The following is a 26329-nucleotide window of genomic DNA, read 5'->3' on the forward strand; positions in this document are numbered from 1 at the left end:
ACCACGGGAAACAAGGTAAATTTTCTTTTTGGTTATACAGGGAAGTAGGTTTATGGGCATAGGGGCTTCTTGCTGGACAATCTTCCACCTCTCAGCCCAGCTCTGAAATGCTCTCCTATGGCAGATATCTCACCTTATTCTCACTTTATTAAGAAACATTTTTCCTTGAGTGGTTTGTAGTTCTCGAAGAGGTCCTTCACATCCCTTGTTAGTTGTATACCTAGATATTTTACTGTCTTGGTAGCAATTGTGAATGGGATTTCACTCATGATTTTGGCTCTCGGTTTGTCTGTTACCAGTGTATAAGAGTGCTTGTGATTTTTGCATAATGATTTTGTATCCTGCAATTGCTGAAGTTGCTTATAAACTTAAGGAGATTTTGGGCTGAGACAATGGGGTCTTCTAAATTTACAATCATGTCGTCTGCAAATAGAGACAATTTGACTTCCTCTTTTCCTGATTGAATATCCTTTATTTCTTTTTCTTGCCTGATTGCCCTGGCCAGAACTTCCAATACTGTGTTGAATAGGAGTGATAAGAGAGGGCCTCCTTGTCTTGTGCCAGTTTTCAAAGGGAATACTTCCAGTTTTTGCCCATTGAGGATATTGGCTGTGGGTTTGTCATAAATAGCTCTTTTTACTTTGAGATACGACTAAAAAAGAAAATTTGAGGCCAATATCCATGATGAACATCCATGCAAAAATCTTCAATAAAATACTGGCAAACTGAATCCAACAGCAAGCACATCAAAAAGTTTATCTATCATGATCAAGTCAGCTTCATCCCTGGGATGCAAGGCTGGTTCAACATACGCAAATCAATAAATGCAATCCATTACATAAACAGAACCAAAGAGAAAACCACATGATAATCTCAATAGATGCAGAGAAGGCCTTCAACAAAATTCAACAGCTCTTTATGCTAAAAACTCTCAATAAACTAGGAATTGATAGAACATACCAAAAGAATCCAAACAGACGAAAAAACATTCCAGGTTCATGGTTAGGAAGAATCAATATCGTGAAAATGGCCATACTGCCAAAAGTAATTTATAGATTCAATGCTATCCCCATCAAACCACCATTTACTTTCTTCACAGAATTTGAAACAAACAAACAAAAAAAACCTTAAATTTCATATGGAACCAAAAAAAAAAAAAAAAGCCTGCATAGCCAAGACAATCTTAAGAGAAAAAAAAAAAGCTGGAGGCATCACGTTACTTTGCTTCAAACTATACTACAGGGCCACAGGAATCAAAACAGCAGGGTACTGGTACCAAAACAGAGATATGGACCAATGGAACAGAACAGAGTCCTCAGAGATAATAATAATGCCACGCATCTACAACTATCTGATATTTGACAAGCCTGATAATAACAAGCAATGGAGAAGGATTCCCTATTTAATAAATGTTGTTGGGAAAACTGGCTAGTCATATGCAGAAAGCTGAAACTGGATCCCTTCCTTACACCTTATACAAAGAATTAGCTCTAGATGGATTAAACATTGAAATGTAAGACCTAAAAACATAAAAACCCTAGAAGACAACCTAGGCAATACCATTCAGGACATAGGCATAGGCAAGGACTTTATGACTAAAACATCAAAAGCAATGACAACAAAAGCCAAAATAGACAAACAGGATCTAATTAAACTAAAGAGCTTCTGCACAGCAAAAGAAATTCTCATTAGAGTGAACCAGCAACCAGTAGAATGGAAAAAAAAAGTTTGCAATCTACCCACCTGACTAAGGGCTAATATACAGAATCTACAAAGAACTAAAGCAGATTTATGAGGAAAAAAAAAAAAAAAAAAAAAAAAAAAACAACCCCATCAAAAAGTAGACAAAGGTTATGAACAGACACTTCTAAAAAGAAGACATTTATGCAGCCAATAAACATATGAAAAAAGGCTCATCAACACTGGTCATTAGAGAAATGCAAATCAAAACCATACTGAGATACCATCTCATGCCAGTTAGAATGGTGATCATTAAAAAGTCAGGAGACCACAGATGTTGGAGAGGATGTGGAGAAATAGGAATGCTTTTATACTGTTGGTGGGAGGGTAAATTTGTTCAACCGTTGTGGTAGAGAGGGTGGAAATGCCTCAAGGATCTAGAAATAGAAATACCATTTGACACAGTAATCCCATTACTGGGTATATACCCAAAGGATTATAAATTGTTCTTTTATAAAGACACATACATACGTATGTTTATCATGGCACTGTTCACAATAGCAAAGACTTGGAACCAACCCAAATGCCTATCAGTGATAGACTGGATAAAGAAAATGTGGCACATATACACCATGGAATACTATGCAGCCATTAAAAAAGGATGAGTTCATGTCCTTTTCAGGGACATGGATAAAGCTGGAAACTATCATTCTCAGCAAACTGATATAAGAGCAGAAAACCAAACACCTCATGTTCTCACTCATAAGTAGGTGTTGAAAAATGAGAACACATGGACACAGGGCAGGGAACATCAGCACACACCAGGACCTGTATGGGGGTGGGGTGCTAGGGGAGAGATAGCATTAGAAGAAATACCTAATGTAGATGACAGGGTGATGGATGCAGCCAACCACCATGGCATATGTATAGCTATGTAACAAACCTGCAGGATCTGCACATGTACCCCAGAACTTAAAGTATAACAATTTAAAAAAAAAATCACGTCAATTAAAAAAATAAGAGAAAGAGAAAACCAAATAAAGCATGTCAGTTAAAAAAATAAAAATAAAATAACTACTAATGGGATTGCTGGGTCAAATCGTATTTCTATTTCTAGATCCTTGAGGAATCTCCACACTGGAAACCGTCATTCTCAGCAAACTGACACAAGCACGGAAAACTAAACACTACATGTTCTCACTCATAAGTGGGTGTTGACCAATAAGAACACATGGACACAGGGAGTGGAACATCACACATGAGGGGCCTGTCACAGGGTGCAGAGCTAGGGGAGGGATGGAGGAGGTGAGGGAATAGGGGAGAGAAAGCATTAGGAGAAATACCTAATGTAGATGATGGAGTGATGGTTAGCAAACCACTATGTCACGTGTATACCTATGTAACAAACCTGCACATTCTTCACATGTACCCCAGAACTTACAGCATAATTTTTAAAAATAATAAAAAATAAAGTCATTTTTGTGGCTGCAGCTTGAAGGAAATACTGGAGCCTAGTGCTTTCAGCTTGAGATAAGTACAGTTGTGCTCATTAGGTTATCCTTATAATAAATTTCCCCGTTAACTACCTGCAAAACTGTCCAAACTTGCAGCCCTTTTTGTTTTTACTCTTGATGATAATTCGAGGGCCCTCTCCTAGTCTATGCTTTCTCTGTATGATGAGTAGCTTAGACAGATTTTATTATCAAATTATCCCTTTTATATATCTTCCAAAAATTCCTAAGTGCTCTGAGCTTATCAGTTTTCCTGATCTGCTTTTTCACATTTTTATATTTCTTCTATCATTTTAATGTGAGCTTAAGATAAAGGAGATATCAGTGCTTCCATTTAGCCAGCCAGCTTTCTTTGACTGGAAGTTTACAATTAAAAACACCAGAACAAAACTGAAAATACGTTTTTAATGAAAATTATGTTATTAGGTTATAGGACAGGATACATAAAAATATTTCAGTAAAATTTAATCATTTATCAAAATTAGAAAATTTACTTATTAGAAAGTACATTTTTAGTGATTGTCCAAATCGTTAGCCACTATTATTTAAAATCTTTAATATTAATATTTAGCTATAGACTGAATCTCCAAATAGGTAAAAAGAATAATCAACTAAAGTCTATATCAATTAAAAGAAATTAAAATTCTTATGCAATTAAAATATTGTCTCCCATATTAAGGAAATATAGAACATACATAATTAATGTTAGCTCTCTCTCCCTATTTCCTAGTAAAGAATCATATACTTTCCTCTCACTCTTCCTAGGAAAGCATATGAAAGTTCTATATATACAAAATCTTAAAGTTTTATCTCCCCCAACATTATTTGATCATAAATTTCCCTGGTCAATGAAACATAGGACTTTTTCAAGTTATCCATGAAGTAAAGTGGATCAGAAATTTTCAGTGGATTAAATCCTTCTTTCACCAACTGATACTTCAATAGTTTGAATGTTCCTGTTGTTTCCATTTTTTCCTATAAAGCAATTACCAGGATGAGTAGAATCATTTAATAACTACAAAATATATAGTTACAACTATAGACTGTAATATTAAATTATAACATTTTATATCTAGTGATCTCTATATTTGCTACTAATAATTTAACATTAGAAATTAAAAAATGTGTTTTAGAATATTAAAATCTTTAGTTTGTTTTACCTGTAAGCTTTACTGAACTATTATAACTTATTCAATATATAAGAGTTATGAACATAATCAATAAACTGATTGCAATTATGCCAAAAACGCATAGGTTATCTCTTCATTTCAATGCCAATATAATGTTATGTATAGAGAATGCTATAAGATGCTAAGGAGATACAAGCCACAAAAGACAGCAATTTCTACTACAAGTACACACAAATTTATCACAAAAAAGCCGAGTACTATAAGAGCAGATGGGGTATGGAATGCTCTAAAACATGGCTTAAATGTACCCAGAGGGGTTACTTGAATGCTCTAAAACTTGGGGTACCTCAGTGAATTTCCAGGGTCTTCACGGGGTATCTTGTTTTCAAGAGAAACTCAGTGACATCTCTTAGTCACCACTCACAAACTACTAGCTCAAGGTTCACAGTTTCAATAGTAATTTGTAATACATTCCTTTCAATGATGTTGTATCTATGCAAATTGGGTTTTCAGTAGTTGCTGGGATAAAAATCAAGTGCAGTCAAAAATCATCATGGAACATGAAATCAGGCTCTTCCTATCCAGTCCAATCTAATTCCAGGGTCTGAAGAACTGTGTAGTGCTCAACTTACATCTCCTTAGTAAGTGATTGTGATTGTTTGAAGATTAAATGAAAGCTTTTAAAAATTTATATGCATTAATTTCAGGTGGCTACTAATTTGTTAGACCTAAAACAGTCTGTTTAAATGAGATGACATGTAGAGAACCATACAACATTCTATGAGTAGCTCAGCCGTTTTTATTCATCCTTCCGGGCTATTTAAGTCAACTTCACTTTGAGCTCCCTTTCCTGATATCCCTTCCCTCCTTCATCTCCCCTAATCCAACACTGTTGACACAGCTAGATATAGCTGTGCAAGCACACGTATCCTTTTATTCTTTTTTAAAAAATTAGAAGCTCACTGTATTTATACAATTTGGTGCTCTAACATTTTTTAAGCTTAATATTATACAAGTATATTTTCCTGGGTCCTGTAATTTTCTTCAAAATAGAACTTAGAAAATAGTTTTATAGGGTCTCATTTAATTATCATATTTTAATTAACCTTGCCCTTATTCTTGAACTTTTAGAGAATATCAAAAGTTTTACTACTATAAATATTCCTTTGAGAAATATATGCACATATAACTTTTATACATCTTTGATTACTTCCTAAGATGTATTTTGACTAAGTCAAAATATACGCACTGTTAAGAGTTTGATCATATATTACCAAATTGTTTTCTAGAGAGGTTATAACAATTTGTGTTTCCACATACAGAATGAAAGAACCAAGTTTGTTTTATCCCAGCCACACTGAACATTATAACATTTCAAATGTTTGTGAATTATTGGCAAAAAGCGTTCTTCTATTTTTTTATTTGTGCTAAATAGATTTGTAATACAATACTTGTTTGACTCATTTTGTTAGAAGTAACTTTTACTTTTGCATTCCTGTTATCAGATCATTTATTATAAGCCATTTATTAAACAAATATTTGACTTCTGTCAGGCTTTATTTCTAACTATAGCAAATATTATAATAAACGTAACAGTCATGGTCCCTGTTCTTTTCAGGTGTTTAAAGAGCCTAAAATACTTTCTTTTTTTTTGAGACAGAGTCTTGCTCTTTGCTCTTTCGCCAGGCGCCAGCCTGGAGCACAGTGGCGTGATCTCAAAGAGCCTAAAATACTTTCTAAATTTGTGCAAGGCTTATCTAATCTTCTAAAGTAGTCTTGTGCTAATGTATTTCTTCTACTTAATGAAAGTGAATTTTATGTTGACCTGGAAAAAAATTCTTAAAATATTTTTTGTCCTATCAACTTTCCACTCATCAAAATATATTACTTATGGGGTGGGGTGAGAATGAGGAGGGACAAGAGGGAGCTGGGAATGGTTGTAAAAGGACAACATGTGATGTTGACACTGTTCATTATCTTTACTGTGGTCATGAATGCATGACGCTTCACAGGTGATAAAACTGTATAGGAAATATACACACAAATGACTGCAAGTAAAGCTGGTGAATTTTTAATAAGATGGGTAGATTATGTTAACATCATGAATGTGACAGATTTGCAAAATGTCATCCTTGGGGGAAACAAGGTGAAGGACATCCAAGCTGTCTCTTATTATTTCTTATAACGGCATGTGAATCTACAACTATCACAATAAAATTTCAATAAAAATATATTACTTCTGTTTCATATTTACTTACCTTTAGTGTTTCAGAGGGTTGTTGTTAAAACAATCTGAGACAGTGTAAAAACTTAAAATTAAAAAGGCAAATGAAACACATATTATGATCATTCAGAGGATGTGTCCCATTGAACAAGCAGTGACATGGCTGCAATGATTACTTGGTAAATACTGTAAACCTGAATATGACACAGACTGTTGCTCCATTAGGGGTCTAGTAGTGAAATAACACATGTATTCAGAAAAAAAAAACCAGGTGGCTGGATGTTAAGAGATGATGAGTACTAATTTTGGAAAATTATATCTTAGGTACAATATTAAATAAATAGTTGAATAAATGAGTAAGTGAGGTTACCCAGTAATTAAGTAAATTCATTTTCTTTTCCTTATGCCAGTAACCTAACAAGAGAAAGTCCTCATCCCAAAATAAATAAAATCAGAATTCCTCACATGGGGAAGTTGCAGGTGAGGGGGAATTTGGACAGAACGGTAATAAAAATGAAAATCAGGATTGCTTAAAGCCAGATGTCTTTAGGTTCTGCACACATCTTGCAGTCTCTTTGAGGTCTGCTTGATGGAACCTAATTCTGGGTATATAGCACCAAATGTCTTCACAAGATATGAGTAAGATGTGGTTTTGGATTGCCACCATCACTGGGACCGTCATTTTGCTCTGAGCCCTGACTGAAGAGGAAGAGAGCAAGTCTGTAATTAGGACAAAGGCAGGTATATCCTAGCATTTCATCATGCTCCCTTTATAATTAGGCTTCAAACATGGCAGCAATCTGCATCTACTCTACACACCATGCTTCTCATTATAACCCGCATGTTATCTAACGGATACAATATTATTTTGCAATTAAACTACATCCTTGTTTTCTGGCCTTAAATTTGATAGTAAACTCCACCACTAAAATTACCTGAATTCTTAAAAATTGTGGACATGCATAAGCTGGAAGAGATGTTACAACTTGTTCATAAAGTTTTTCCAAATCTAAAGATTCATTTGGTTTTAAAATAATAGAAGCCATTCCTGCTCTTCCTTCATAACCTAAAAAAAGTTTGAAATAGAGTACATTTTTAAGTACCAAATAAACTTTAACAGACAATTCTGTATATGCTAATTGAGACACATGGAGACATTAAATCGATTTCAGTAATAATAAAACAAGAGTAGCACTAAGGGGTCTGTGTCTTTCCCTGAACATATGATTTATTCTCCAGAAATCATTTAAGGACAGGGAAGATCAGAGTCTATCTCTAATTGCCTATACTACAGAAATAAAATACATGGAATGGGAAACACTATAAATGACAATAAATTTGCATACTACCATCACTAAAACAAACATTAAGAAAGAACATTTATTTAAAGACAACTATATTCCAGCAGAACTACACATCCTAAGCATTAATGTAAAATATTAAGTGTATATTTTTAAGTTAAGAAACTAAAAATTCATATTTTCATAATTAATTCCACAGATCATTTACTGCTTATCATGCTACCAGTGGCTCGTTACAGGGGTCAGAATGTCCTGGAACCTTTCTCCAACACTCAGTGGCTATTTATGAAGTTAACATTCCCTTCTTCTGCTCTCCTATCCAAACACTCACATCCCTGATCTCCTCGGCACCTAAAAGCATTCGCTGAAAAATGGAGAATGGCTGTCTTATGACTTCTAATTGGTCACTTTTCTGTGATATTTTCAACATCATGAGACAATCCTCATATGCATATTTATAAAGATAATGAGTCCAAATTTAAAAATAATTTTTAAAAAGATCTATCTTAACTACAAGTCAGTATTTTTAAACACTTGAAGTAGAACATGTTCTTGTTTAGTGGTATGTACAAACACTAGTCATAAAAAAGAAAAATAATAGACTAATAAAAAGCTGTAACTAATTTCAAGCAGAGAGCCATTGATCAGAGTTTTCAAGCTTTGCTTAAAAATACACACGGGCATTAAAATTCAGTTGGTACCTTTCCCCTGATGTGACCATGAACTTTGTTATCTTGGTCAAAGGCATTACTTGTCAAGACAGTAATACAATCTTTATCTTAATACACAAAAATTAAAATGTTGAATTAGTAAGACTGTTACAAAACTAAAGAACAGTGGCAATTCTATTCTAAGAATCTTTCCAAAATATGAAACATATTTATACCTGATATAGCCACACCATAGACGTTTGCTTCCTGTATGAAATCCAACATTCCAATAACATCAGCAACCTCTGTGGTTGCAACATTTTCTCCTTTCCATCTAAATGAAAAAATCAAATTCCAGTTAGTGCACCTGTATTTGAAAAACTAGATACCAGTTTCAGTCTTAATGCCTTGCATTTGGCTGTGTGCAAGCACCTACTGACCAACATAATTGTAGTTTTCAAGATAAACGGCATTTCTAAGGAAGAACTTCGTTAGTAATTCAACAAAATCAGTTTTGGTCTTTTCGTTCAAATTACTTTATATCTCATTTGTATAGGTTACTTTCTATAATATGTTTTGTAATATACATAAACATAAAATAATTATAAGGATTATCATTACAAAAATCTAATTTTCTAAAATAACAATGAATTACAAAACATTCCTTTTCTCTGGTAATAAGAATTGAAAGTAAAGCTCTATTTGTCTTTTAGTATACTGACCCACTTTAATTTCTAGGTATCAACCCCTTTGACTTCTCTAATGCTTTTGATGAATATTTTGCTTTAACGGAAATAGTTTTATATAAAGTGAGCTTATAACATGGTACCAGAAGGCAAGGATGTAGGAAGTTATTTATTCATTCAAGCATTCATTCAAGTCATTGGACTAGTAAAGCAAAACAATTTCAGAGGCCTAAAATAATCTTAGGGAATTAAAAAAGGAAATGTGAGAAGGGATTTTTGCTGTTTCAAAATTTTTATCATTAGGTCAGGAATGAGACTACATCTGACCAAACTGGTTTTCGGTTTTAACCCTACCGTTTATCTTTTACATCTGTCTGCCAGTTTTACTTTCCTTAAAAAGAAGCTCCCTGATTTGGTCTAAATGGATTCATTAAAATAATTATAAAATTTTACATCAAGGGGCCGGGCGCGGTTGCTCAAGCCTGTAATCCCAGCACTTTGGGAGGCCGAGGCGGGTGGATCACGAGGTCGAGAGATCGAGACCATCCTGGTCAACATAGTGAAACTCCGTCTCTACTAAAAATACAAAAAACTAGCTGGGCGTGGTGGCGTGTGCCTGTAATCCCAGCTACTCAGGAGGCTGAGGCAGGAGAATTGCCTGAGCCCAGGAGGCGGAGGTTGCTGTGAGCCGAGATCGCGCCATTGCACTCCAGCCTGGGTAACAAGAGCGAAACTCGTCTCAAAAAAAAAAAAAAAAAAAAAAAAAAATTTACATCAAAATTTAACTGGTGGTACAGTCTAGAAACAGATGGCCAATAAATTTTTTATAAAAGGGCTCTGCCTGCCCTGAAAGCTGAAGCATATGTGGTCTCTGACGTTTCTACAGAAGCACAGTTCACAATTACAGAGCAAGCTGTGCATCCCGTGACGTTTCATACCTGAAAGTGTCTCCAGTACGGTCCCAAAAATAAAGGAAATTGTCCTGATCCTGGACTATCAAGTCTCCAGTGTTAAGGTAAACATCTCCCTTCTTGAAAACATCACAAAGCAATTTGCTTTTTGTGTGCTTGTAAGACCCAGCATAGCCAAAGAAAGGATTTTTTGCATGCACTCGAGAAATGAGAAGTCCAGGTTCCCCTGCAAGAAATAATGACATTTTTGCAGCCCTCTGTTTGAAACTATTGTTACACACACCATGCATGTATCTATATTATATCTGGCAAGCACAACCAATGCTGCTTATCTCGGCTTCCTCTGAACCTATTTCTGTATCTGACATCATTTACCCTTGGTGCCTATATCTAGCACATGCTTTCATAGATTACCACAAATACAAATTACTTTGGAAAAACTAATAATAAGGGAGTTGAATGGAAAGAAAGGCTCGTTACATTTCTTGTACTTCCCAGGTGGACAGACCAATGGCTGTTTTTGTTTTGCATTATGTAGATGTTATCACAGATACTACTGACATTTGTTATATAATTAACTGTAATGATGGTGTTAATAAAATAATGATAGCATTTTATTTATTGCACACTTACCATGAGCCCTTTGCAAATGTCATCTTGCTTATTCTGCATAGAAATCCTTTGAAATTGATATAATCCCTATTTCACTAGCAAGAAACTAGGACCCAGAGGGGTAAAGTAAGTTGCCATGCTCAGAGAGATAAATGGACTTAGAACTGAAATTCAAGTTTTTATGACCATGTGGCAAAGATTCTATATAACACTATTTCTGATCCAATAAAGTCATTATTACAATAAAATGGTTTATTTCCCTGGGATACTATTCTGGAAATCTTTGATGGGAAAGAGATGAGACATTGAAAAGGTCTCCTAGTCCATGGTACTTATTAGTTTCAGTCATGTTTAGATACATTATCTGAAATAATTTTCCAATCAAATTTATTCAAATTAATTAAGATTTTTCTCAGCAATCTGCAAGGTAAAAACTATTTCTAAAAGAAGGCAAGAGGACAAAGGACAGCAGCAATCACTGCTCCAGAAGTCTTCAAGGCTACTGTCCACTTGCTATGCCTGCTGTAAGGAGATGCAGTGTTCATGTGGACAGATGACGGGGAGTCCAGCAATCTATAATATAGAGTGCTTTCTGTCCTTTTAATGCTCTGTAAAAAAAAAATAAGTCTCACTCTGTGACCTAGGTTAGAGTGCAGTAGCATGATCATGCCCCACCACAGCCTTGACTTCCCAGACTCCAGCAATCCTCCCACCTCAACTTCCCAAGCAGCTGGGCTACAGATGCACACCACCAGGCCCCGCTAATTTTTTATCTTTTTGTAGAGAAAAGTCTCACTATTTGCCTGGGCTGAACTAGAACTCTTGGGCTTAAGCAATCCTCCCATCTCAGCTTACAAACGTGTTGGGATTATTGGCGTGAGACACCACACCCTGCCAACAGGCCTTACTCAACTCCGATTTCTCTTACTCCTGGGCATCCTGGCTTTCAAGGACACATAGGTCATGGGCCAAAGCAAATCTTCTCTACTCCAGCAGAGTGTCATAGCATTATCATTATCATCATTGTCGTTGCCAACACCATCATCATCATCACCATCATTATCATCATCACTGCTATTATACCTACTGAGCACTTTCTGGGTAACAGTCCCAATTCTGAATGTTTTATGTATGTAACCCATTTAATCTTCATCACAAAACTGTAAGAAAGTCCCTGATAACATTTTCATTTTAAGGGTAAAAAATTGAGGTATAAAAAAAGGAATTTGCCAATGTTATATAGCTGTCAAATGCAGGAGTTGGAGGTTTTTTTATTTTTTATTTTTTTTATAACCAGGTCCTTCTGACTCCAAAGCCTTACCTCTGTGATATGTCAGTCTATGTTCCCTATATTTCAGAATTTTTCAAGACTTTGCATCTCCTTTAAACTTTGCATTCTTTTTTCTTTTTCAGGACACAGGTGACAGTTTCTTCTCTGACAAACTAATTGTTGCAAATGTTTTAATACGTCACAGTGTATTTATATCTTTCCTGTCTACGCATAATTTATATTGTGAAGACACGGCGCTTAATGAAAAAAAATATTGAGTAGTTCATAATGGAAATTCCCAAATAGAAAAACAGACACTTGGGGTCAACCAGCTTTTTAAGAAACCCTGAAGCTCCGTAAGCACGGTTCTGGAATTCAAGTTTTAATACTAGATATTATTGTAATTTTAAGAAACGGAAGAGTAGAAAAGCGTGTTTAAGTTCTTTGCACTCTCCTTAGAAATTGCTTTCCCATGGACAGTGCCTATAGAATAGAATTGGAAAAACATATTTGATAAATTCCAGTAGGCTTGAAATTCAGAGATTCAGGAGATTTGTTGTTTTAATAGAAAAAGCTTCTATTTTTTTCAGTCTCTTGGCTACCAGAAAATTAAAAACAGGTTTGCCACATTTATCTTTACATTTGAAGTAAAGATTTAGGAAGTCATCTCTGAAATGCAGTTTAAACATATTTTAAGGCACCAAAAATTAATTTTGGCCTGATTTATTCATACCAGATCTCTAAACAATTCTAAGTGCACATCTCTCCATTGCATTTTCTAATTTATTATTATATGCAGCTGCAGGTTAATTGAGGTACTTGCTTTCATGAAAATTTCTAACCTAAAATTGTAAGAAATTCTACCTTGGCAGAGTAGGGGAGTGAGAGGAAGAAGCTAAGGAGAGGAAAGTAACAAGCCACATACCAGGTTCCCCGGGAATATACAAACATCTCATTTAATTGTCCACAATAACCTCACTTAATAAATATTGTCACTTCTACTTTACATACGAAGAAAATAAGATTTAGACAGGTTGACTAATCTGTCCAAAGTTGCACCATTTCTAAGTGTCAGAGACCTTGTTTAAATCCAGGTTGGCCTGACTTTCCATTATATCTAGAATGATAAATTAATTCACTAATTTTTATATTACAGTTTGGCAACATAGGACATTAGACGTTTGTCACTGGTATATACTAGATGTGGTGGATTAAGAATAATATAAGCCAAATAGTTACCACTTTTTAATTTTAATAATTTATATCTGAGTGATCCATCTGGGGCTCTTAATATCTAATAGTAAAATTTTTCCACCTACATTAAAATTCCGATGTTAAATTACACAGTGGACCCAGTCATTATCTCCTTTTGAGATTCAGTAATAACTACAGTGGGCCCTCCATATTAGTGGCTCCACATCTGTGGATTCAGTCAACCTTAGATAGAAAGTATTTGGGGAAAAAAGATAAAATAATAATATAACAATACAAATAATACAAATAAAAAATACAATATGACACTATTCATGTAGCATTTACATTGTATTAGGCATTATAAGCAATCTGTTTAAAGTATACAGGAGGATGTGCAAATCTCATATGCAAATACTGTATCATTTTATATAAGGAACAAGTATCCATGAATTTTGATGTCTACCTGGGGTTCTGGAACCAATCCCCCAAGGATACTGTGGGATGTCTGCATGTAGGAGATCAGAAACTTTGCTTGAGGAGATATCTTCAAGTACTAGTCTTACCTTTTTTCACGTGAATACACCACCCCTGTTCATTTCTCATGGGTTCATCTTTCTGAAAATCAAACTTTATTAAGTCAAAAGTGAAAAGAAGCTGAAAAAAAAAATCAAACAAAGACAAGCATTTAGTTACTTGTGCATTGGCATCTACTGTAGTAGACTTTATGTTAATTGAAATAAATAATTGGAATATGGAATTATTAAAACGACTTTTACTGAAGACAAATTAAATAATATTTAAAAATCAAAACTAAAGTATTAGTAAACAGCAGTCATTTCCTGGCATTCACTTTGATTTCTTCTGTGGTACACTTGACTTTGCAAAACACTACTCGTTTTAATCATGAATGAATGGTATCAAGATACTGAAACAATCCAGGCATTCAATTATATGCTCTGATAACTACAGGTAAAAGGACCATTTTCTGCAGTCATTTATCTAAAATACCCCTTGAAATGAAAAGTCTTAATAAGACTAAAATGTAAGCTATATCAATGTAAAAATTGTGTTTGCCTTTTCATCACAGTATCTAAAAAAAAAAAAAAAAAAAAAAAAAAAGCCAAAACACATCAAATGCCTAAAATGTATGGTTACTTGACAGCCACTTTGTCCTTTTCTCCTGAGCCTTTCACTTTTTTTTTTTTTTTTCAGATTTTCTTTTCTTTCTTTCTTTCTTTTTAAAAAATACTTTAATTTCTGGGGTATATGTGCAGAACATGCAGGTTTGTTACATAGGTATACACGTGCCATGGTGGTTTGCTGCATCCATCCCCTTATCACCAACATTAGGTATTTCTCCTAATGCTATCCTTCCCCTAGCCTCCCCATCACCCAACAGGCCCTGGTGTGTGATGTTCCCCACCCTGTGTCCATGTTTTCATTGTTCAATACCCACTTATGAGAGAGAACACGCAGTGTTTGGTTTTCTGTTCTTGTGTCAGTTTGCTGAGAATGACAGTTTCCAGATTCATCCATGTCCCTGCAAAGGATATGAACGCATCCTTTTTCATGGCTGCATAGTATTCTATGGTGTATATGTGCCACATTTTCTTTAACCAGTCTATCCTTGATGGGCATTTGGGTTGGTTCCAAGTTTCTACTATTGTAAACAGTGCCATGATAAACATACGTGTGCACATGTCTTTATAATAGAATGATTTATAATCCTCTTAATGCTCCTAAACTAACATTCGATGCTTACCTACACTCTATAATGTGAGATGGCAGATTTGTTAGAAAATGCCCATCACATCAGGAACCAAAAATTGGGTATTTTCTCTCATCCCCAGATATTTTTATCTACTCTGCTCCTGTCATGTCCATATGACCATGTCATGCAGGCTTATTTGTCCACTAAATTCTCACCCTGGGAGAGAACTGTGGACTGCTTTAGTCCAACCGCCTCCTATTTTTTTCTTTTTTTTTTCTTTGAGACAATATCTCACTCTGTCACCCAGGTGCAGTGCAGTGATGAAATCTCGGCTCACTACAACCTCTGTCTCCCTGGCTCAAGCAATCTTACCACCTTAGCACCCCCATTCATCTGGGCTTACAGGAATAAGCCACTTCACCCAGCCCTCCTCATTTTCATTCTATAAGAAAACTGAGGTTCTACTCAACAATTAAATAAACTCAGTTCAAAAATAGTAAACTAACATGAAGGTAATAAAATTAAGTGACAATAAAATTATAATAGGAAGGTTGAATTAGGGGAGAGCAGGAGAAGAGAAATGAACAAATAAAGAACAAATAAGTGGGAAAAGATAAGATGATGGAGATAGATGCAATAGTATTATTTATTATCAAAGATCAAATGCAAATATCTCTGGTTCTTAGCAACAGTAAAATAAGCATGTAACATGAGTTGTGACTTATTATTTGAATTAAAATATAAATGAGAGCAATTGATATTGATTGGGTGCTAACTATATACTAGGCACTGTACTAAGTGTTGAAGAGCTCAATTTAATTATCAAAACATCTTATGAGGTAGAAATTAATATCCTATTTTAGGATTAGAGCTGATGAAAGAGGCAACAAAGCAAATATATTGTTATTCTAGACGTAAGACTGTTTATTAAAATGCGAGCTTGCAGCTTGTTGCTCTTTGTCTGTAATTGGGATAACAGGATATTGGGCACTTGCCTAATTGCTAGTAGACAGAAAGAGTCCAGAAGCTCCGGAACCGCCTTTATCATCTCGGCCAAATAAGAACAGAATCCTGTTCACTACTCGTTCTTTTCTCTCCTGTTTCAACATGCTTTGTTTTCTTGGAAAATTTGCCCAGTGACTTGTGATGTTACCTTTAGTGTTATTTTAGATTAATTGAGCAACCATGTGTGTGGCTGAGATTCATTCCACAGCAAATTACTGTTCAGTATGTCTGTTATCAGAAAAAGGGACTTGATGGTCAGAAATGAAATAATTTTATAATTTCAATAAAATTAAATATATCACAACATTCTTTAGAAGTACACAGAGGAGAGGATCAATGCTCAGTTAGAAATATTTCTGTTCTCCTTCCTGCCTTCAAGAGGTTCTCATGATATTACAAAAGTGGCTGCATTATAATAACATATATTTTAAACACAGATGCCACACCTTAAAATCCCCCAAATGTACATGTTTATGTATGTGTATATGTGTACACATCTGGAGCACAGCTGCAGGGTGTCCCATTCATAACAGAACTGCGCAATGCACACACATCTATGTGACTGTACGCACTGGCCCTGGGAATGTTTATCCATACCTACGTGCCTTTGCAGATTCAGATTTGTAAATTTATGAGTTGAAAAAGGAACACAAAGTTAATTTCCTTGATTAATACATGAGGAAAGTCTGAACCAAGAGAAAATTAACTTGTCAAAGTCACGAAGTCAAATAGTTGTAGAGTCGGGAATAGAGGTGAGGTATCAGTCCCTGTGTGGTAAAGAACTTAAACTTGCCCCCAAAAGAGGTCTGGCTTTCATCCCTGGCATCTCGGAGGTGATCGCGAAGTCCTTGGAATGTCGTTCTTAATAGGAGTGCATATTTTTTTTTTTTTTTTTTTTTTTGTCTAAGACCCTTGGGAAACTAGATGATAACAATGTGATTTAGAATGGGGTCTCTGAGGCATAAAAAATATGTGATGGATGGTGGAGTCTTTGGATCACCCATCTTGACCTCCTAAAGGGGAGGAGATGGAGGCCAGCCATATGAGCTGTTAACCTGAATTACACAACCAAACCCACAGAAAGACTCCTGTGAGCTCCCTAGTTGGCATCAGGTCATGCATATTATTACACAATTTCAGGAAAGCAATGCTGTTCTGATTCCACAACACATCATAACTGGAAGCTTCACCCTTGGTACTCTCCTGGATTCTGCTTTATGTATGTCATCACTGGGCCGATTATAATCTAGATCCTTTAGATGTAATAGGTGGAGTTTTGTGAGTCCTTCTGGCAAATTATCAAACCTAAGGATGGTCTTAGAGACTCCTGAAATTGCAGTTCATGTCAGAAAGGAGCGTGGTCTTGGAACGCTTATCTCAAAGTTCGCTAACTTTCCTCATCCCTAAAAGATGCCTACTTTTAAGATAATAAAATAGCTTATGAAAATGATTAAGAAAAGAGTCATTTTATTAATCTCATATATTATTTTTAAATTTAAGTTTAGATGGTATTTAAATCTTAAATTCAATTCTATCTATGGATTTGCCAATACGACAGGAGAATAACCACTTCTTCCTTTCCTCTCTCCCAACTCCATTTTTGGTAGTGTTATAATTACTTTTTACATTATCAGGTTTTATTCCATGTATAAACAATTCAGAGTTGTTCAATCTTCTATATGTGAATTGATTAAATGTTCACCATCAGACATTTTAACTGAAGGTGATTCTTTCATTTCTAAGTTATGGTTTATCTTCAAGTTGGCCATAATTTTTCATTCAGTGGATTTTAGAAAGAATATTGCATTCCTATAAATATGAGGGTATTATAGTTTCTAACTTCTTAAAACATTGAGAAAACCTCTTTGTTGACTTGATACTTGAGAAGCAACTTAGCCAAAACAAAAATTCTTAGGTGAAGACAATTCTTTCCTTTTTTTCTAGCCTTGAGTGTTTTGTTTTGAGAGATGCCTGAGATGTTTTCCGTCCTCACCTGGGTTACATTTTGTGCATTCTTTGCTTTTACTACCTCACCATCTCTTTATAATTCTTTAATTTTTGTTTCATATTTTCACCTGGATGTATTTTTCTAACAATCATTCTGTCCCAGATTTTCCCTAGAAACATAGTGTACTCTTTTGCTAAAGATTCAAGTTTTTATTTTAAGGAAATTTTCTTCTACTGTATTAGGGTAGAAATAATAATTATTTTTTTTTTGCTTTGATCTGTTTTTTGTTTTTTGTTTTTTGTTTTTTTGTTTTTTTTTTCTGCAGGAACACCAATTAGGACACATCAGATCATTGTCTATGTTTTCAAAATCCTTTTTCTTAATTTTTAAATTATCATTTGCATGCTGTTTTTATTGTGTTTGGGAGGCTCCTTAATTCCACTGATCTTTCTCCCTAACAATATTGATATTCCTGTTGATTTTAAGTTCTTTTATGTAATGATCATCTGTGCAATAGTTACTTTTTCTTCTATTTTTTTCTTTGAGTTGAGCATGTCTACTTTTAGTTCGTTCATTGATTTATGTTTCTCCTTGATCCTTCCTCTCTTTTGAGCTCTTATCTTCAAAGAGAATATTATTGGGATTTTTCAAGCCTGTGACAAATTGTTTTCCTGAACATTTCCTGGCTGTTTTGGAGAACTTACTATTTTGATGTGCATTCATATTTTTTCAGCTGCCTTTTAGTTATATTCATTTTCTCCCTTTTTTCAAGCTTTACTTTATGTATTTTATGTTTGTGTCTTCCTTGTTATTTTCCCCAGGTGAGAATACTATAGAAAACGAGAAGGTAGTCCATCATTCTACTTGAGTTTGTCTCTCAAATATGTTGTCACTAAATTTTTTATATTGTTTGCCTTGAGGGAATATGTGGGATAATATCTCTTCAGCTTTATGCATTAAAATACTAAGTGTAGCACACAAAGACAATGAGTTACAGGAACTTTGTGTTGCTGCCTTATCTTTCTCCTTTACTTGCAACATTCTATCTCTGAAGACCGCTTCCCTCTGAGATAATAACTATGACCCTCCATTAGGTTAGCATTTTTGAGAGACACATCAAATTTCCTCACTTAATTATGAGACAATCATTGAACCAATTTTTTCTAATTACCTGCTATCTAACAAAACAACATGTGAATAAAATGATAAAAAAACAAACTAGAAGTCATATAGTATCAGGCACAACTTTGTTTTTTTTTCATTTCCAAACTGAAAAAGAAAACTAAAATGAGTTGATTTCCAAATAAACGGAAGACAATCATGACTTTTTACATGATTGACATTATTACAGTTGACAAAATTTAAAGCATTAGAAAATTATAATAAAGTCAGAATATAAAATACAAATCATCGTACTCTCGTTGGTTGGTCATGTTAGAATGATTCAGCTTCACAATAGGGGCTCAATATCAATAACAAATTTGTAATGGAACCAGTGCAATGAATTAAGAACATTAACTGCAAGGAATGTAAAACTCAGTAAAATCAGCACTTCTTTCCCCAAAATACTTTTGTTCTGAATAAAGTGCATATCTGAGATGTCAACTATACTCTCAAAATCCCAAAAGAATGCATTATAAAAATAGTTTGCACCTTCTTTAGGTTTAGAGCTTTACTGTGATTTATACCGGCTTTGAACAGGCCACTAGACTGAAAAAAGTGAGCTGCTGTGGCATGAAAAACACATATCTGTCAATTACTTCCAGATACTGAAAAAAATCACCACGGATTAGAAAAGCCAGTACTTTGTTGCTTCCACATGTTCTTTGAGGTATAGCAGTTTATTATACAGAAAACTACTTATAAAACTAAAGCAGTTAGGGATAAAAGTGATACAAATGCACCAAAGTTCGCACTGTGGGATTCTTAAAGATCTCCTCAAAGGCAGTTCTAAATACAGCTTGAGTGGGTGCTTTGGAAACCTCAACAGCAATGCTATAGGCTAGAGCTACTTTCAGGGAACAGGTGAGGCCACTGAGGAAACACACCTGAGGAGAGAGATTATCAACCAAAGACTTTCCTCATACATGTATGACTGTATGGAGTACTTTTGTTCCTGCGCCGTTTATGTCAGGTTTAGGAGTCAAAAAGGTTTAGGAGAAGTTTTTTCTCCTTCTGCATTGTCTGGAAGAGTTTGTAAGAGAGAAATTATTTGCTCTTTGAATATTCATTATCCTGAGCAGGAAAGCTATCTGAAACTAAGGGAAGATGTTGGAGTATTAATTTATTTCATTTAGTGTGATAAAGTAATTCTTGAGTCAATACCAGTAAGTTGTACGTTTCTAGAAATTCATCCAATTAATCTAATAATTTCAAATTTACTGATAAGAGCTTGCTCAACATATCCTTTTTTACTGTCATAAGTCTAAAATATTAGCAGCAATGTTCCCTTTCCATTCCTGATATTACTTGTGCCTTCTATCAATCAGAATCAATTTTTTACTTTTAAAAAAATTACATTTCTATTTATTTTTATATTCTTCACCAAATATTTTTTCTATGTCATTTCTGCTCTTTATTGTTTCCTTTCTTTTATTTCCTTTGACTTTATCTTAGTCATCTTTTTAAAAATTAACTTATAGACATAGTGACTTAGCTCCATCCGATTTTCAGCTGTTCTTGGCTAAATATATACGTTTTGTAGTATAACATTTTCATTATGATTTAGCTCATAGTATCTTCTAGTATCTAATAATATTTATTTCTTTGATGAATGGAAATTTACAAATATCTTATTTTTGAATATACAAGAGATTATCTAGTTCTCTTTTAAAAAAAATATTTCTACCAACAAACTGTTTTCAGAGAACATAATTTATATATATTCAATCCTTTGGAATTCATTGGAATTAGCTAACTGGCCCAGTAACTTCTGTAAGTGTTGCAAAATTGCTTGAATAAAGTAGATATACTGCAGTTGTTAGATGCAGCGTCTTTTATAATGTTGATTAGTAGTTTGTTTATTATTATAGAAGATGATTGAAGATTTATTTTCTCTTGCAGATATATCAGTTTTGCTTTATAAAAGTTGAGACTGCTATGTTTACTTTTGCCTTTATTCTTAAAAAGATATTCTTAAGTTCCAGTTTGACAGATATTGTTTCCGAACTAGTTTAAGGTAAATGTCCACTGTCTTTTGTCTTTTGTGGTTGCTACTGAGAAATCAGCTGTCAATCTTCTCCTCCTAAAACATTGGTTTATTTGGCTACTTTTAAGATTTTAGTGGTATCTTAATATAGTTTTAAAATATTAAAATCCTGTAGAGAATTGTTGAGTGGCATCAATGATGGAAGATAAGTAGAAATAGTGAAATAAAAATACTCCAGGAAAATGGAAAGAGTCAAATTAATATATATCAGGGCCTATGCTTCCTATTTTTACATTATATCATTAAATTTGGAAACTGAACCAAAAAAGGCATAATTCTGGTGATATGAGAGAGAAAACATAGAAGAGCATAACCTATAGCACCATCTCTCACCTAGAACCCACTACTCTATTTCTAGAAATTCTCAACTTAAAAATAGGTGATAATATTTACCATAATTTACAGGCACAGTATCCAGAAGAGAGCTAGCAGACCTCAATGTACTTCTTTCATAAGGAAAATGCTGTACTTACTTTGTAAAAGAAATTTGTTCTCCCAACTGCTCCAATTTTCCCAGTGTGGTTCATGAAAGATATGTTTGCTTCAGTAGCTCCATAAAGTTCACACACCTTTATATTTCCAAATCTGTCTAAAAATTCTCTCCAGACATCACTCCGTATGCCATTTCCAATTGCCAAACGCACTTTATGATCCTTTTCTCCTTCTCTCTGTTAGAAGAAAATGTTTTACTTGTAATTAATTCCAGTTACCAATTATTTCTTTTCTTATTATTATTTAAATGTAAAGTTTCCTAGGCGAAAGCTGTATATGTGCAATAATGGAAAGCCAGTTAAAATACGTGCGTAAGTCTATTGCAAAACTGTGTCCTAATTCTAATGAAAGTAACACTGGCCAAGAATAATAGAGTTTGTATTTTTCCATATCTTGGAGCAGCTCATTCTAAATTGCAGATCACTAAAGGCTTTTTTTGTGTAATGTCAGATAAGGAAGAAAGCACTTTTCAGGAAGAAAAAAATCATTGCTTTGATAATACTATGAAATATGCTTAAGTTTGGACTCTCAGGCTTAGCAGTAATTAGCTATATAATTCTGAACAAGATGTTGACTCAACTCTGATTCTCAGTTTATTCATCTATTTAAAAAAGATAATAATATCTGTCTTCCTTATATACTGTAATGTATGGTTAATACAAAGTGCCTAACATACAGTAAACAATAATTTGAGGCCACAGAATAAAAGTAATATTTGACCTGCAAATATTCTGGCAAGTATATGTCAATATGGTTTTAGAATGGCAATATTCTCACATTTTTACTTTTTGTTCACATTTTAGAATTAAAGGAAAATACAGGATTCTATTTTGCTCTATATTCAATAAGTAATGTTTTAACTACCATGAACTTGTACACTCACCTAAAATTAGAGTAATAATATATTATTGGTGTAGTCACAGTAAATCCTGATTTGCTCTGATTACCTCCATCATCACCAAAAAATGCAAAATAACAAGATGCAATAATAAATCAACAACAACGATAAAATAGAGAAGTTGGCCTCTTTGGTACCTATAATTTAAAATGATCAATGGATCACATTGTTTATTCCAGTTTCTTCTCTAAACACCACTTAAATGGTTTTAAAGAGAAGATTTTAATCTATGAACTCTCAAAAACAAGGAGAAGTGAGTTGAGAGGTAATTTTGAAAACTGAAAAGTCAATAGACAAAAGGACATGTGATTAAGCAGAATGGATAAGGCTGAAATGTAAGCCTGCAGGTTAGCACCCAACAAATGCTCCTGAAAGTGTCAAGCAAGCATCAAAAAGAAAGAGGAAGGCACAAAGCTTGGCAGGAAATTTGTTTAAGAAGTATAACTAAATATCTAGGTCTGGGAGTCTGCCCTTGCTATGCATTGACCAAAGACTGGAAAGTTCTCTCTGGAGATGTCTAACCAGTCAGACACCAGTTTGGGTTGAGGAACTTACTGTGAAAATTAATTTTACAAAATACAGTCCTTCATGTCATACCCAACTAAAATGAATTCAGAGGCCATGGAGAAAGGCACCCAGATCATGCATGTCTGTTCCAGAAACTGTTTATGTAATTCAAAAGCAAAAGCACAAAGACCTATCTGTAACTTGAAGTCTTGCCTGGTAACTGCTGACACTCATCAATCAGAACTCACCAGTTCCCTTAAGGCACTGCCAGCACCAATAAAACTTCCTTCAAAACAGCTTACATAACTTTGTGCTTTTTCCCAATAAAACCTCAGCCTTTCCTTTTGTTCTTCATACACACCTTGTGGCTCTGCTGGTCTATGTATCCTGAATTGCAATTTTTTGTTTCCAAATAAGACCTTTGCTTAGAGATGCATCTCTACGTAATCTTTACTTCAAGTTAATATTACTGAAAACAGGAGGGTTAAATGAAAGTCTACATACTAAAAGATGAGATGAGTAAACTCTTCTTCTCCTCTAATATCAGAATTCTGAAACCCCAAATCATACACCAGAGCAGGAAACTGTTCAGCTACTCTTAAGGAAATTGGTCAGTCTAAGAGAAAAGATACTAACTTCTGGAAGTATCTCAGTAAAGGCTGGATCCCCACCTAATCACCCTAGAATCTGAACCTTTTGTTGACAAATCCCAGCTCTGTGCCATCAGGTATACAGTGCCTTATTCTGAAATATGATGATTAAAGCATTAATTTAAAAAAAAATAAAAATAGGTAAAAGGAATTAAAAGACATACAAGACACAAAGAACATATCAAAAATACCTATAAGTAGAGTCCTATAGAATAATAAAATGAATGGAGAAGAGGCAATTCTGTAGAAATTTTAACTGAGAATGTTCCAAAAGTGATAGAAAAACATGAAGCCATGAATAAAAAGACCTAAAAACCTCAGACAGGCTAAATACTAGGGAAACACAGTTGGACATTTTCTGACAAATTGCAATGAAGAAAAAAGTATGTAAAAATTAGAGAAAGACAGAGGATGAATTTTAAAAGCAGCCAGAAAGAAATAGAAACATCATTTCCAGAGAGGCAACATAAATATTTATGGCTGACATTTCAACAATGATCATAAAGCTGGAAGACAATATGATACTATTTTAAAGCTAGTACAAGAAATAATTATCAATCCAGCATTCTATACTCGGTGAAGAATTATTCAAAACTAAAGGAAAAACATGATTTCAGACAAATAAAAATGGAAAAATTTGTTTCTAGAAGAATGGTACAGATGGAATACTAAAGGCAGCTCTTAACACCAAAGAAAACAATGTTACATAGGAGCAAAGAAACAGAAAGCAGGAAGGAATGAAGAGGACCAGAAAAGAGGAGTGTTACAAAGTTCTTGCATTGCAAAGAAGTGGAAAATATGCTATTTGAAGATAGAATGTAGTAAGTTAAGAATGAATATTATATCCTTCAAGATAATTACTAAAAAACAAAATTCTTAATTAATAAAATAAATATAAAAGGATGTATAATTAAAGAACTACTTGATGAAAACTAATCATAAAAATATTTCAAAGGAAGATAAATGAGGAAAGGGAACAAATAACAGATGAAACAAGAAGAAAAATAGCAAGAGAGAAGCTATAAAAGCAAATATATCAGTAAGCACACAAAATGTAAGTGGACTAAATATGTAATCATGGAAAAAACTTTTAGAATGCATAAAAATATAAACTTCAACTATATACTGCTTATGAAAAATACACCTTAAATATTACATGACCGTAAAATTGAAAGTAGTTGGAAAGAGGTTAGCTATACAATCATTACCTAAGAGGAAGCTAGTATAACTATACTAATATCAGACAAAGTAGACATTAAGTAAAGAAACATTTCTGGAGATAAAAAGGAATATTTAATAAAAGGGTCAATTCACTGTAAGGATAGCAACCTTGAATTTCTATTTACCTAATAACATAGTCAAATATATAAAGCAAAATTTGACAGAGCTGAAAGGAGAAATAGACTGAGATATTTTTAACTTCTCTCTTTAGATACTGATAGAATAAGCAGAAAAAAAAACCTAAGAATATGGAAGTTTAAAGAAAACTAAACAACTTAACCTAATTTGTGTATACAGAACAGAATAACAAATCACTGAAGAATACACATTTGTTTAAGTGCCCATGAAACATTTCCCAAAATGTTTTACAGCAAGTCTTAGCCAAATTCACAGCATTAAGCTTCATTCAGGCTATGTTCTCTGACCACAATAAAATTAAAACATAGATAAATTACAAAAAGAAACTAGAAAATCTCCAAATTTTTACATAATAATAATACCATTTTAAACAGCCATGGGTAAAAGAAAAATATTACAATGAAAATTAGACAATATTTTGAACTGCATAAGAAAAAGAAGACAGAATAAAAATTATTCTATGCAGCAAAAGCAATACAGTAATAATATTTTATAAAACTATATATGTATAATTTGATATTTATATATGTATGTATGTGAATTTATGTACATAGAACTATATGTCTGTACATATATATTTATGTAATCATATAATATATATCTTTTCAAGAGTATTTCTGTGGCAAAAAGGCTTGGAAGCTAGAGATGGTTTTTGGGTCACAGAGAAAATTTATTTATCTTCCATAATACTAAAGTCTCCCTCCTCTTCTGGAAGAAAATTTGTTTACATACCAGAAGATTTATTTGCATACGTTTATTAACTCTTTCTCAGATATAAAGAAAGGGTAGGTTTATCAGCAGCCCCTTAAATGACTGGGAAGCTCCTAAGAGCCGTGCTCTTAGCTGAGGCATAGACCTATGCCACAGATGTAGCAACACTAGGCCCACCTCTGCATTCCCCATAGGATGTGTGGGGAGAGGGAACTTTGTGGACAACAGAAGGTTATGATGCTTCCTATGCTGTATAAATCCATTTGAGCTCACTCCTTCCTTACTAACCAGTTTTACGAAAATACGTTGAGCCAATCAAGCAGCTATAGTGTTGCTTATGGACTGCTTGAATGGTTGACACAGTGTTGAGCAGGTACTTCTCAAAGAATATCTCCAAGCATCCAGTAAGTATATGAGAATATGCTCAACATCATTCGTCATCAGAGAACTGCAAATCAAAACACCATGAAGTAGCAACAAACATTTACAAACATTATTATTACTTCTTTAGCACCATAAATTTTCCAGCAAGTGTTGGTGAGGGCATGGAACAACTGGGACTCTCACAGACCGTGAGTAGAAGTACCTATTACTACTGCCACTTTGATTAGCAATATCTACTTATGCTGAAATATGCATATGATACAACCTACCAATTCTACTTCTAATTA

The 26329-nt window shown here is 34.1% G+C and overlaps 1 protein-coding gene and 1 long non-coding RNA gene across 5 annotated transcripts in view; one reads left to right on the forward strand and one right to left on the reverse strand.

Annotated features, from left to right (window-relative positions):
- SLC27A6 (solute carrier family 27 member 6) overlaps nucleotides 1–26329 on the reverse strand; it is an 89519-nt gene that overhangs the window by 26119 nt on the left and 37071 nt on the right. For 2 of the 4 annotated variants that reach the window (XR_012512726.1, XM_074381839.1), the window contains exons 5-9: nucleotides 21515–21709; nucleotides 13733–13823; nucleotides 10121–10319; nucleotides 8733–8830; nucleotides 7481–7611 (exon numbers count right to left, since the gene is read on the reverse strand). Coding sequence is in view for 3 of the 4 variants with exons in the window: in XM_074381839.1 (XP_074237940.1) it covers nucleotides 7481–7611; nucleotides 8733–8830; nucleotides 10121–10319; nucleotides 13733–13823; nucleotides 21515–21709 (714 nt within the window). In the remaining variant the exon portion in view is untranslated. Of the gene's footprint in view, nucleotides 1–3577; nucleotides 4167–6579; nucleotides 6631–7480; nucleotides 7612–8732; nucleotides 8831–10120; nucleotides 10320–13732; nucleotides 13824–21514; nucleotides 21710–26329 lie in introns of those variants that run through there. The other 2 variants (XM_074381843.1, XM_010339125.3) reach the window with 2 other exon arrangements.
- The window catches only part of LOC141580542 (uncharacterized), a 76090-nt gene that overhangs the window by 12735 nt on the left and 37026 nt on the right, over nucleotides 1–26329 (forward strand). The window lies entirely within an intron of this gene.

The sequence above is a fragment of the Saimiri boliviensis genome, chromosome 1, assembly GCF_048565385.1.
Source record: "Saimiri boliviensis isolate mSaiBol1 chromosome 1, mSaiBol1.pri, whole genome shotgun sequence".
Lineage (NCBI taxonomy): Eukaryota > Metazoa > Chordata > Mammalia > Primates > Cebidae > Saimiri > Saimiri boliviensis.